Below are 13682 nucleotides of genomic sequence, written 5' to 3' on the forward strand. Positions count from 1 at the left end.
TATAAGTTCACTTTTAGTGTAGTTGCAGTACAAACTAAACATTTTGATTTAAACTAGTTGTGTACTCAAAGTTTACTACTGTTATACTAAAAGTATACTTTTAGACTAGAAAGTGGGCCAATTTAGTCCCAAGGAGTATTGAAATAGTACACTTACAAGTATACTACTAGTACACTGATATTTGTATACTTACTACATAAAGTATACTTAAAAATATACTTGAACTTTACTTAAGTATACTTAATAAAATAAACTTGAAGTATACTACTTTTTGGTAAGGGCAGTCCTATTTTTCATTCTGTCTTGGAGTGCATCTTTCAGTTTCAATCTATAAAGTGTGCCAAGTCAACAAATAAAAGTGTAACTCTATGCTAAAACCTGAATAAAATATGCATCATGTCTCATATTCAACTTGTGACACACATCAAAGTGTCACTGTTGCAATGAGCCATAATCCATATGCATTTTGATCAACACATCTCACTAAAGCTACAAACTATGACTACAGTGTAGTTCTTTTATGAGCCTAACATCTTGGAAGAAGAGTTTTGGTGCTGTTATTGGGGAGGTTAGAATGGCAGAGGCTGGTTAGTACAGTGGATGACTGGTGGTTAAAATGTGTGAGGGAGAGTCAGTGATTGGTCAGGAGAACGATGGGGAGGGAGGAGGAAGTATGGGCAACCACACTGGCACTTTAAGTTCTACCTCCACCTCCATATTTGGGGACTCAGAAACTGCAGTTGCCAACACAGACTGGTCCTCATGATCTGTCACAGGCTTTGTAGTGGCTATGGTGAGTTCGCCCTGATAGGTGTCAGGTTCATGAGTGGGCATGTCGGGTATGGAGTCCATCAGATCGACCGTTGTTGTTGGAGATGATTGTACTATTGACTTGGGCTGCTCCGTCACAGGTGGATTTGGCTGCTCTGTTGCAGCTGGTAAAGTTCTTCGATGAGGTTCTTGAGCCAAATACTCCGGCAGCTTAGAGGACACCTCAAGGAAACCTTCTTCAAGAGCTTCAGCTTCCTTTTTCTTCTTACGGGATTCTTTTTTGCCTTTCTTATCTCTCTTTTTCTTCTTCTTTTTGCCTTTGGTGTCTTTTTTTGAGCGTTTCTTTGGTTCCACAGGTTCGTCTCCCTGCATGATGTCATCAAGGTTATGGATGAGTTTGGCCTTTTATAGATGGGGCAAGGGGTCAGAGGTCGGGTATAGATGAACAGAATTAAAACGCTTACAATTTCAAGACAGTAGGACAACACAACTTCAAAATCATTCTAAAATGTATATGACTGGCTCTCTACATCTCTACATAATTGAATCTAAAATGAAGGTAGCTGACTGATTCCGCTAGACAATGCATTATTCTCTTTGCAAATTAGGTCAAAGTTGAACTTGTTCTCAATTCAGATATGCACTACATTATCAGCCCACAATTCAAGGGGTCAGAGTTGAGCTGCTTACAGGCTATTATGAGAGGCCCTGACTGAATAGGCTTGATGAGGCCTGTCGGGGGGAGATTATATGATTAATGTGAGAACCAAAGTGAGGTGTTGAGATGCCAAGTCGGGCAGGATAGAATGAGATCAGTGTGAGCTCTGGTAATAGGTCAGTAATGTGAGCAATGCTGATGAATCTCGCCATTAGTCCCTCTTCTCTCAGCTGTTGTGGGAACTGAAAGCCAGCTGGCTCTACCTCTGAACGGCTGCCGATAGACACTTTTCCTTGAGCCAACTTGGAGAGAGACATAGGCAGACATTTACATTCAGCACACTTGCACAAAACTGGGCGTGGGAGCTGTGAGGAGAAATGAATGCACGATGACCTTAAGCTTTCCTCCCAGAAGGCCGCAGAGAAATGCTAACCCACTGACATGATGACTCACTGGGCTGACTCACCCGCACGTGCATGTTCACAACAAACACAAATCATCACAATCGAAAAAACATGTTCAAAATGTCCACATAAAAAATATCACATTATGAAAACAAATATGGGCCATTCTGTTTATTTGAAAGACAAAGAAGTGTTCTTGCAAGAAAGCTTCTTGTCCCCTAAGCTGTGATTAGAAAATTAATTATGTAATTAAAAAAATACCATCTTTGTTAAAAAAAGAATACAGACATTTTTGAGCCAATCACCAGAGCCATAAATTCCTCCGTATGTGTTTATACACTTATTCAAAAGTTTGGGTTAAGTATGATTTTGGAAGAAATCTCTTCTAATCAAAGATACAGTGAAAACAGTAATAATGTGAAATTTATAAATGAATATATTTTAAAATATAATTTATTCCTGGGATGGCAAAGCTAACATTTCAGCATCCTTACTCCAGTCTTCAGTGTCACATGAAATCATTGTAATATGCTGATTTCATGCTCAAGAAACATTTCATATTGTTATCAGTGTTGAAAACAGTTGTGCTGCTCAATATTTTAATGATGCATGATTTTTTTTTTCAGGATTCTCAGATGAATAGAAAGTTCAAAAGAACAACATTTATTTGAAATAGAAATCTTTTGTAACATTATAAATGTCTTTACTGTTATTTTTAATCTATTTAATGTATCCTTGCTGAATAAAAGTATTAATTTCATTTTAAAAATAAAAATCTTACTGATCCCAAACTTTTGAACAGAATTGTATATATTTGTTTATATAATATACATATAGTATACTGCATTATTTAATCAGAATAAATCCAATCAGTATTTGTATTAATTTGTTTAAGTCCATCAATGAGGTTTTTTAATGTTAGCAGTGTGCTAAAGACCCCTATGTTGTTGTTGTTATCATTATTATTATTCTTTAAATATTCATATTTGCATATTTTATTGTTGCAGTCTAATTAATTCTTTGTTATTTTTGAATCAAAAAGCAGAAAATTTAATAATTGAAATAATTTATGCACATCTACAGTTGTACGTTTAAACCAAAAACAATATTGTTTATACTAAAAATATAGATTGGTTGATTCCTAGAGCTGATGGTGTGTTAGTGCTTCTGCACTAAGCGACAAGCAATTTTATTCATATGCATGCCTGTACTGTTTATTGGCTGGCTCGGATGAGTGCTCTGGGAGCCGAGCCCAGATGCCAGAACAGTAAAAAGTGCAAACAGATAAATGTAAATGTGGAATTGAGAAGCCAAGGCAGCTCGACCACTCAAAGAAAGTTTTGACTGGGCTCTTCCAAAAAGAGGAAGACATTTTTGGCCAAGTTGGAACAAATTATGTCTTCATAACGTTCTGCAATTTTCTGGAAAACTGTGAGGCTAGTTGCTCAAAGTTCATTGGGAAAACAAGTGTTTCTTTCTCTGTTTGCACATGATACTTCAATGCTAAAATGTGAGGAGTCTCTAGAATAATACAAGACAAACTGAATGGACCAATAAATCTGGGCAGAAAAACAGGATGTCATATGGATGTAAAATAAATCAGATGGAAATAAGACAATAAGCTTTTTTGATTACATGGGGAGCCAAACTCACAGAGAAATCACTAACCTCTTCAGGAGCCAGACTCTGGGTACTGTAGGGCAACGGGCTGTCACAATCGGGAATGTAATCTTGGCAGTAGTCAGCCGCAGCCTGAGGATCATCCACGAGCAAGAGCTGCTGGATCTCACCCTGGAACACAAACATACAACACATGCATTGATTCGGTAATATTCACTGCACTGGTGTAATTCTTGTGATCAAAGAGAAATAAAACCCCGTTTAACACTGCATAACTGGAGAACATGCTGATGTAAAGCAGAAAATTAAATTAAGATGAAAAACAACTTTTGTAACACTGATGAAATCGGGGTAAAACTTGTCAAATTTTATTTGCATATAGCATTAGGCATTTTGGAAGCACACTGCAAATAAACGTTTATGCTACTGGAAAAGCAATCTTCACTTCAAAAATATATTTTACACACTTTAGATTTCTATAAACTGTTCAATAAATTGTTCATAAATTCGCTCTGTCTCCTATATTGCTATTATAGGGCTGCAGTTAAAGCCAAAAGACTATGTATTTGACTGCAGTCCCTGTCACAAAACTCTGGCACCAGCATCAGCCCACTAAGAAATTAAAGCAGCAGTGTAATGGGCAGCAATTTAGTGATAGTCCCAGCACAGAGGAAGCACGTGTGAAAAATGACTACACATCTCTGACTATGCTGCCCTCAAGATTGAAATCAGGCCCTAACCAAGGGGTTGGTGCTATAACCACAATAGACACTGAAGGGGGCATGTCTCCTCCCAATAATGAATTATGGCCAAATTGACCATTGTTGTTAGAATGACAAAACGTTACATATTGAGTGTGGTCTGCCACAGCAATTTCAAAATGACTGAGATGGCCAGTCAAATCAAAGAAGGTGGGATTAACTGTTCACAGCAGCCGAGCATGAATTCCAACACAATGCTTGAGCAGCTAAAAATATAATATTTGACAACTGTTTTAAGATGGAAATGAATGACAGAAATACCCCGTAATGTACTTTTGTCAAATTTTGCTGTTTTGAATGGAAAATATCCTACATTATTCATGTGATTCATGTAATTCATAATTGAATGTGACCAGACAAGAAAAATTAATGGAGCCATTTTCAACATATTAACCCTTAAATGCATACCTCGGGTCTTTAGCGACCCGGGACATCATTCTCTACCCTCTCCCTCCTTCATTTTTTTAAGTTAGACATCAACTTTCTTAGTATTCCTCAATCTATTAATTATAAACAATATAACAAGAAAAAAATAGTAAAATATAAAAGAATGCCGGTTTTATGATTAATTTTTTTGTAAAAAAAGTGTATAGGGTCGCTAGATACCCGAGTTATGTAAATGTGTAAGTATTTTTTCATGCGCAACTATATTTACATATCTGATGACAATGATGACGTGATGTTATAATTACATAATTACCGCACACATAAAACGAACGAATATCATCAGCAAAAATTGAAGTGGTTTGAATGGCTTTACTGCAGAGCAATTACTATATGCAATGAAATATAAATGTCACTGTCATTTGATACTGGATGTGGTGAATAAGCTGCCAGTGATCAAAATATTGAATATGAAGCGATAGTTTTGAGAATATGGTTGAGCTCGTGAATATGAGGCAGATGCTGATGATATTCGTGACTCAATATGTGCAATGCATCTTTTTTTCCAACTATATTTACATATCTGATGACAATGATGACGTGATGTTTCACTCATAATTACCGCACACATAAAACAAACGAATATCATCAGCAAAAATTGAAGTGGTTTGAATGGCTTTACTGCAGAGCAATTACTATATGCAATGAAATATAAATGTCACTGTCATTTGATACTGGATGTGGTGAATAAGCTGCCAGTGATCAAAATATTGAATATGAAGTAATTGAAAACGATCATTTTGAGAATATGGCTGAGATCGTGAATATGAGGCAGATGCTGAATGTACTGTGCAAGTGCACTCTGACGATAACAGCGATGGTAAAATCATCTGCTCAAATTGAACCCTTTTAAGTTTCAAAAGGTAACGAAATATGCTTTATTTTATTCTTCTGTAATTGTTCTTAAAATATCAAGAGAGTTTTTTGCTATTGCAGCAGTTAGAGATCCATCCGTGCTGAATATATAGGTCCGGGTCGCTTTTAAAACATTCATGCATTTAAGGGTTAAGCATTAGATTAAGAGTGATTATGCACATATTTAAAAATAAAAATATTATTTGCAAATAGCTCAAATGCAATATTTAAAAAAAAAATCTAGCTCTATTTTTGTTCTTTTTTTAATTTATTCTCTATATCTCTTTATAAATCAAATAAATAAAAAATATATTAAATCACTTTATCCTCTTAATCCACTAATTCCTTTAAATAAAAATGACCATCTGGCTGCAAAAAGCATCTTTCTTCATTCAAAAGTGGCTTCAAAAGTGTATTTTGATCAAATAAAATGTGTTGCAAACAACATCTATATTCTATTTTTAATGAATTACATTAAAGTTTGCGTATTGTAGGATACTTGGTATAAAATAGAACTCTGAAATCTGTTTGGATGAACAGATACCGTATTTGTCAATAAAATGTATTTCACGAGTTCACACTTACATAAAATAAATAGAGTAAAGGTTATGCGTATTATTATTATTGTTATGCGTAATATACACAAACTCATTCGGCAGTAGAGTACAGCCAAACCACAGCATTTCTCACATTAATCTGACATATGTTGGATCTTAAAAGGAAAATAAATCCGTATACCTAGCCAACTAATTACACTCCACTGATCCCACAAGTGTTCTCTTCTATCTATCTGTCGGCTGAAATTAGAGCCTCGTGCTTGACAACTCAAGGACTAAACAAGCCAGTTAACACAGTTTTAAAACAGGATCAGTGGACCATACATGAACTGGATATTATGGATCTTATCTGCATCTTCTAAGCAGAATCAGAAACAGAAATAATCCTAGAAATAATTTAAGATGTGGATAATCTGCTGTTTGTTTTTGTGTGTGTGTTCTAGTTCAGAAAGACTTCCTCAGCTCTTTAGCGATTTGTAAGAATCTGGAAGCAATAGACGCATTAGCCCTGACCATGGTCCCCAGGCTCCCGAGCAGCTCTCCCACGCTGAGAGATTTGGACCGGAATACAAGCCCTCTGGATTCCCCCTCAGTCCAGGGCCTGGGAACTGGCCTCAGATTGGGTCGAACTCACACATCCCCCAGTACAAGCCTCACCCAGATCACACTGACCCCATGACACAGATGCAGCTCTATTGGAAGGATTAGAATGAATGGGGAGTGGACCCCGAGAGAAAGAAAAATGAGGAGAATTAGTCATCATTCATCATCACGGTTGTTCTGAAAAGCACAACGAAGAAGAATGAGATTTCTTTCTTCTTTTTTTAAAGCACAAGAGTTGGTGCGGACTCTTAATCATTGCTCAAATAGAGATGTTTTGCTGCAAAAGTGACTGAAACTAAAGGCTTTGCTGCCAAGACAGTCAATGACTTGACACATTTATTTAAGGAAACTGTCTTCAGGCCACCTTCCAAGTCATCATTATGTCATGTCTGGTTAGCTTGTGAACATTTTTAGTCATTAAAGTGAATATTCAATGACTAAAATATTTTTTCCTGGTAGGAACTGAATCATCAGGTTGGAAAAAATGAAACAAATGAAAATTAAATTGATAAAAATCTCAAATTATTAATTCTGCTTTAAGATGTTATTTTTTTATTAACTAACCACCAAACCACACACACAGGATTGTGGGATATTACAAATAGTGAATGAAGCATCTATGCTGCGATTAAAAATCGACCAGATGGAGACATCTTAGTAGACAGGATGTCACGCAAATGTTGGACTGGGACGTGCCATGATGACTCTTTGTCTGAAAATACAGAATTTTTCAAGTTTTAGACACAACCATAGTGAAGGAAGCTCTTCAGATAGCTTCTTGCTATTACCAGGATTTGTTAACAATGGGACATTGATTTGGGCAGGATTTTGGGACGTATGGAATGGAATGGGATGGGTATTGTGTTTCTCTGGGTACTGTTTCAGCCAAAACAGCTAAAGGCAAACAGTGGTATTGGATGGGTGGAGTTTGGGAAAAGTTACTGCAGTGGGCGGCTGGAGGACATGTGGCGCGTGCTACATTGGACCTAACGAAACATCTGTTTTTTGTGGTGGAAGCAGATAGAGGACCCTTAAATGTCCATTAGACTGACAATAGCATTCCCAGAATGCTAGAAGTCCAGCACACATAAGCATTAGGATATAGCCAAGAGCAGTGATGCGACTTCAACTCTAATCTACATCTAGCCAGAACCATCAACCACAAGAAACAAGAGATTAGTCATGGAGTTCAATGTTCAAACTTATCAACTTATTCATCTGAATGTTATATAAACATTAAGAGAGTGATATATAGGCAGATATGAACACAAACACACAGCACAATGAAACCAAATACCCAACATTTATCAAATGATGGAGCTCAAGAAAACGCCACAATTTTGAAAAGATGCTCTTTGGCTCTTTGCAGTGATGATAATGGAGATCTTACAAAAAGGCAGCGCAGTTCTCCCAAAAATGTAAATTTTTGTCATCATTTTCTTACCCTTATGTCTTTCCAAACTTGTATGACTTACTGATGTGCTAGTAATTTTTCCATTTAATAATGACACAGAAGCCCCATAAAAATATAAACAATACAAATTGTATAAAAACAGTTCATATGACTGCTCCTATCATCTGAACTGATAGCTTTGGGCGTAAAACAGACTTACATTTAGGTCCATACACACTGTTTATCTTCCACTGTTAACCACTAGCTGTTAACCACTTCAACTTGATTGAGTCAATGATTGAACAGGATCAGATTCACGAACGAATCATTCAAGTTTTGAGAACAGGATCGACCAAAATTTTATTAGTTTTGGAAGAATCTGACATTGTTAGCTCTTTCATGATCTTCATTAAATAACGACTTAAATTTCATTTACATGGTGTGTTTTGTTTTGTCATTTTGTCACTTTCATTATATTGAAAAAAAAATGGCCATGATATTCAAAAATTCGTCTTTTGTGTATGATGTAAAGAATGTCATACTAGTTTGGACTGGCGTGGGGGTGAGTAATACATAACAAAATCCAGACTATCCTTTTAAGGTGTGTTGATGCTTGGAAAAAAAAAAACAGCAATGAAACTCAATGAACATTCTCATTAAAAGGCTTTGGAAATACACACTCTTCAACCAAAGTTTTTAATGCATTAAATTAAATATCTGAAATAGCCCCAAAAATGGACTAAGTACAAAGAGTAAAAGCTCATCTTTAAAAAAAAAACAAAAAAAAACAAAGTGATTGTGTGCTCATTCAGACAGCACTAATTCACAGGTGAGCAGGGTGGTACTTCCAGGTATTCTCTAGAAGTGGAAACAAGCCTGAACAGCACCCATTTATTTCTCTCTGTGGAGACAAGACCCCAACTTCAGCAGCCCAGACAACTGCCTCTGATCCACTCTATTTCAAACTGTTCAATTAAACATAAAACAAATAGACCACCAGTTTATTCCATTAAAGCAAATCAGAGGCATAAATATATATAAATTTTATATGAATGCAAATTATGCGGATCTGAGATTCCCTGTCACCTCTCAGGAGAAATATCTTGTTTGCTGTTTGTTTGAGAGTTAAGGGGAGTATGATGAGCATATACTGCAGCATTTATAAAGAAGCTGAAGAGAAGTGGGTTGAGGAAATATGAAATTGCAGCAAAGAGAGTGTGTTATTAAGCACAAGAAAGCCTATTAGGCTAACAAAGCCTATCCAGAACATATCTGGGTCATATTTTACCCCACAAATAAATACATATTACATACATCATTATATTATGTATTTAATTCAGAATTGCCATATTACATTAATAAGAATGTAATGTGAATTATCGTTTAGAATAAGAATGACAAATATTACAGAAGTAAAATCTACAGAAGCATTATTGTTCTGATTGGGTGATTCATTTTAATGGTTAAAATGACCCAGACATTTCTTAGTGAGATTTGTTGAAAGGACTGTCACTTGGAAGTACATAAATGATGTGAATTTGGGACATTTTGGACTATGTTTAAAGGGGTCCTATTATGCTTTTTCACTTTTTGAATTTTAGTCAGTGTGCAGTGTGTATGTTTGGGCATAAAAAGATCTTCAAACTTACAAATCTCAAAGTCCACTCCAATGGGAGATATTTCGTTTTTAAAAAATCCCTTTTCAAGAACTACAGCGAACGGCTCGTTTATTCGCAATATTGACGCCATCCTTAACTAAACCGGAGCAGCCGGAACTTGCTGCTTTGGCAAGGGGCGCGGCAGTACTGAAACACCATCTAAGCTGTTCGCCAATCACAACGCACTGGGACAGCTAACCAATCACATCACATTTCGTTTTTTGGAAGGCGGGCCTTCATCAAACCCGGAACTAATCGAGCCGTTTGTGCCAGGCTGGGGAGAAAGGTATTATAATAATGTAAATTATGTAAAAAATAATGCGTTTTTCGAACCACCAAGCATGAGAGCATGTTCTAGTACACCCCCAAAACAAATTCAAGACATTGTAAAAGAGCATAATAGGACCCCTTTAAGACAAGACACTACAGGCAAACACCATGCACTGGTCAATTTTGAGATTTTTGCCTATTTTGCTCACATAACATGTCCTCATTCAGAATAGTGGAAGGAAAACATCCAAAATACACATTTATGTGTCTATTCTATTACACTTCATCTATTTTCACTTATAGATTTCAAGTACAATACCTTTAATATCTTTAAAGGCTGTTTTATTCCAATCTATATTCTGTAACCCCAGTTTCCTGGCCAAATTGCCCCCCTGGCCTTTGTCAATTATGGCCTCCTAATAATCCCCAACCACTTGATTGGCTCTATGACTCTCTCTCCTCTCCACCTGTAGTTGGTGTGCGGTGAGCGCACTGGCCGCCGTTGTCCTGTGGCTGCCGTCGCATCATCCAAGTGGATGCTGCACACTGGTGGTGGTTGAGGAGAGACCCCCCCCCCATGATTGTAAAGCGCTTTGGGTGTACAACAATACACAATAAAGCGCTATATAAATGCATCATTCATTCATTCATTCTTAACCTGCCCTAATTGGACTATTTGGGTAAAACATGTCCTTGTATGAGATGTCTGATGTTTCGTACCTCAAATACTTCCTCATCTAGCAACCGCGTCCCAAAAACAACGACTCCATCCGTGCTGACCACAGGGCTGTCTCCACGCATCAATTCCAGCGTCTGCACCTTCTTACAGTCCAGGTACAGTGTAACAGACTTGCCCTCCACGCTGTAGGCTATCCGATGCCATCTGAGAAGAGATGACAGCTGGGTTAATCAGTGTCAACAACAGCAGAGCTTTATCACAGTACTAACCCAGGGGTAAAAGTGATACTTACTGTTGTTCCAGGAGCATGGCTATTAGAGGTGGATTAGGGGTGCTTAAATGTGAAAGAGCATTCTATAAATGGAAACTGTGATGCTATGGTACCATAGCCAGATCAGGAGTCTAGTTGAAAAAATTATTTTTATTCTGCAAGAGCCACACTTTAAAATAGCTCTCATCCTCCAACAATTATACATGTTGGAATACGTCTACTCATAATAATGTATTTATGAATTATTATTATTTATAGAAGTAAAATGGGTTGTGAACAGCAAATCTCATCGGTTCCAAGTAAAGAAAACTTAAGGGCACTTCAGAGCTACTAGGAATGCATAAAAAAACACTCACTTCCCATCAGCCAGATTGATTTTCTTAAAAATGGGGTAGAGATCTGGAGCTGGCTGGCCTTGGTGGTCTTCATAGAGGAATACAGGCGATCGGCCCATCTCCAGCCCCAGCTGTTGGACTCCCTGCTCATCATACAAAGACACCAGGAAGAATTGAGAGTTTTTCTTAGCCTTGACAGTGGTCATCAGAGAGAAGTTCTCAGGGAAAGCAGAATCTATGAAGAAAACAGCAAAGCATCGTTCATATATAACACAATGCCTGTAGAATTTGCACTTCAGAAAACCCCATGGCCTCAAATGCTTGTAGGGTTGTGAAAGTATGTTTCAAAGAGTCCTTACCTGGAAAGAATTGTTTAGTTGGGGCACTGAGTTGAATCTTTTTGTCTATCCTGTAAGCCATGTCTGTTTCTGATGTGTCCTTTCTTTCGATGCACAGGCCGGCCTCCACTGACACTCCCTCCATGTCTTCAGACAGCTCCAGTACCCGTAATACATTGATCAGATTAGCTGTACACAAAAGAGAGAAAAAAACTGAGTTTCATTTGTAGGCTGCTATAAACAGATTACTTTTTTGGTGAGTACACTTTAGTTTACTTTTAAAAAGATGACTTATTATTTTAGTTGTAGGTGGTTAAAAGAGGTGGGGTATTAATAGTGCAGGATGGTAATTTCATAAAAAGTTGGCATCTGCTAACTTGATGTTCCATGCTGAAAAATCCAACAAAAGAAGTTTGGAATAATTATTTATTACAGAAATAACAAAATACTTAAGTAAAAAAAATACTTTAAAAGAATATACATAAGTATGAACTGAATGTAATGTTTTCAAGCACTTAACTGCATGTTAATTGCAAATAAATGAAAATGTATTATAGTTCAAATTATATATTAAAAATATATATAAAACATATTATAAAATATATTAAATGCAATTAGCTTTTTTAACCACTTAAGTAAGACTTAAGTACATCTTAAGTACATCTTTACATGTAATTTCATAATTACCTGTTGTCACAGAATTATGGTTAAAATGTACTGCAGAATGTACTGACAAGCAAAAAATGTACTTTAATGTCATTATTACTGAAATCTGTATGTTATGTTTTTACATATTGTGGCGAGCTACCCAAGCACTCATTAGCGTTGTCATGGAGAGGGAGAGGATCCAATTGCCAGGAGGCGGAGTCTGTGAACAGGAGCAGGATAAGATTCCTAAAAGTTTCACACCTACAGCATACATTACAGACATTGATGCAAAAACACGGATATGTTCTACATGTCTACAGTATAAATAATGAATAAACCAGTCTCATAAACTCCTTGAATTCGCTTAAGCAACTTTAAATATAATATGCATGCACAATAAACTATTGTAAAATTTATTTACATCACTCGACACCTAGACCTCAGTTATCATGAAAAAAGCCAGGAAATTTCAGTTTTGACAATATGGGACCTTTAAATATAATATGCATGCACAATAAACTATAGTAAAATTGATTTACATCACTCGACAGAAAGGTTTTTGCAGGTTTTAATAAAATGTAAATTAATAACATAATAATAATAATAAGCATATTTTCCAGTACGCGAGTACTGGAATCGTCAGGCTTGCACAGTATCGTCAACTCACTCATCAGAATCTTCGGTAATCCTCTGCAAACTTCGCCACGGCTCATTCGGTTCTTGTTGAGTCCTCGGTAATCCTCGGCAAACTTCGACAGTTGGTTGAACCGGCTCAATCTGTTCTTTTTGAGTTGGACGTGCTACTTCGGCTGTGCGTCCTGCGTCATCAACCCGGAACTAAAGTTCGATTCAGTTCGATTTGTGAACCGGCTCGACCGGTTACTTCCTGAGAACCGGCTCAAAAGAATGATTCGTTCAAGAACCTAACATCACTAGTTCCTGCACCTGCACTTCTACACTCTTCACGGCGGATGATCTGCCTCTCTGATCTTTGGAGCACCTTCACCACTTTCATTATTGTCACTCAATAAATGCCCCTTCGGGGATATTTCACCACACGTTGAGTCTGAGCCTCCTTTCTCCCGCCACAACTGGTGGAGAATGCGGGCAAGTGAGAATTTAGGTTAGATTCTGTCCTAACGTGTGTGTGTTGTCTCTCATTACCTTACAGATCCAGCTCTCTCACACTGTCTCTAGTGCAGCATGGAAGACATCTTGCGCCGGCTGGCCGAGGTATCTCATCAAGCAATAACGTCTCTAGTGCAATGTTGTGTCAATGAAAAATTCAAATAAGTCATTTGTGTCAACACATATTGAAACATTCAAAAAATAAAGTTATTTGTGTGAACGCATATTGCTGATTATTACCATATAATTCACTTAAGTTAATGGTGTTTGTGGTCACAGTTTCATTCGC

The 13682-nt window shown here is 37.0% G+C and overlaps 1 protein-coding gene across 1 annotated transcript in view; it reads right to left on the reverse strand.

Moving 5' to 3' along the window:
• The window catches only part of LOC107757338 (collagen alpha-1(XI) chain-like), a 58124-nt gene that overhangs the window by 27980 nt on the left and 16462 nt on the right, over positions 1-13682 (reverse strand). The window contains exons 2-6 of the mRNA XM_016574780.1: positions 11639-11806; positions 11301-11514; positions 10715-10877; positions 3502-3624; positions 706-1173 (exon numbers count right to left, since the gene is read on the reverse strand). Coding sequence (XP_016430266.1) covers positions 706-1173; positions 3502-3624; positions 10715-10877; positions 11301-11514; positions 11639-11806 — 1136 coding nt within the window. The remainder of the gene's footprint in view (positions 1-705; positions 1174-3501; positions 3625-10714; positions 10878-11300; positions 11515-11638; positions 11807-13682) is intronic.

Source organism: Sinocyclocheilus rhinocerous, unplaced genomic scaffold, assembly GCF_001515625.1.
Source record: "Sinocyclocheilus rhinocerous isolate Xijiao unplaced genomic scaffold, SAMN03320098_v1.1 scaffold383, whole genome shotgun sequence".
In the NCBI taxonomy this organism is placed as follows: Eukaryota; Metazoa; Chordata; class Actinopteri; order Cypriniformes; family Cyprinidae; genus Sinocyclocheilus; species Sinocyclocheilus rhinocerous.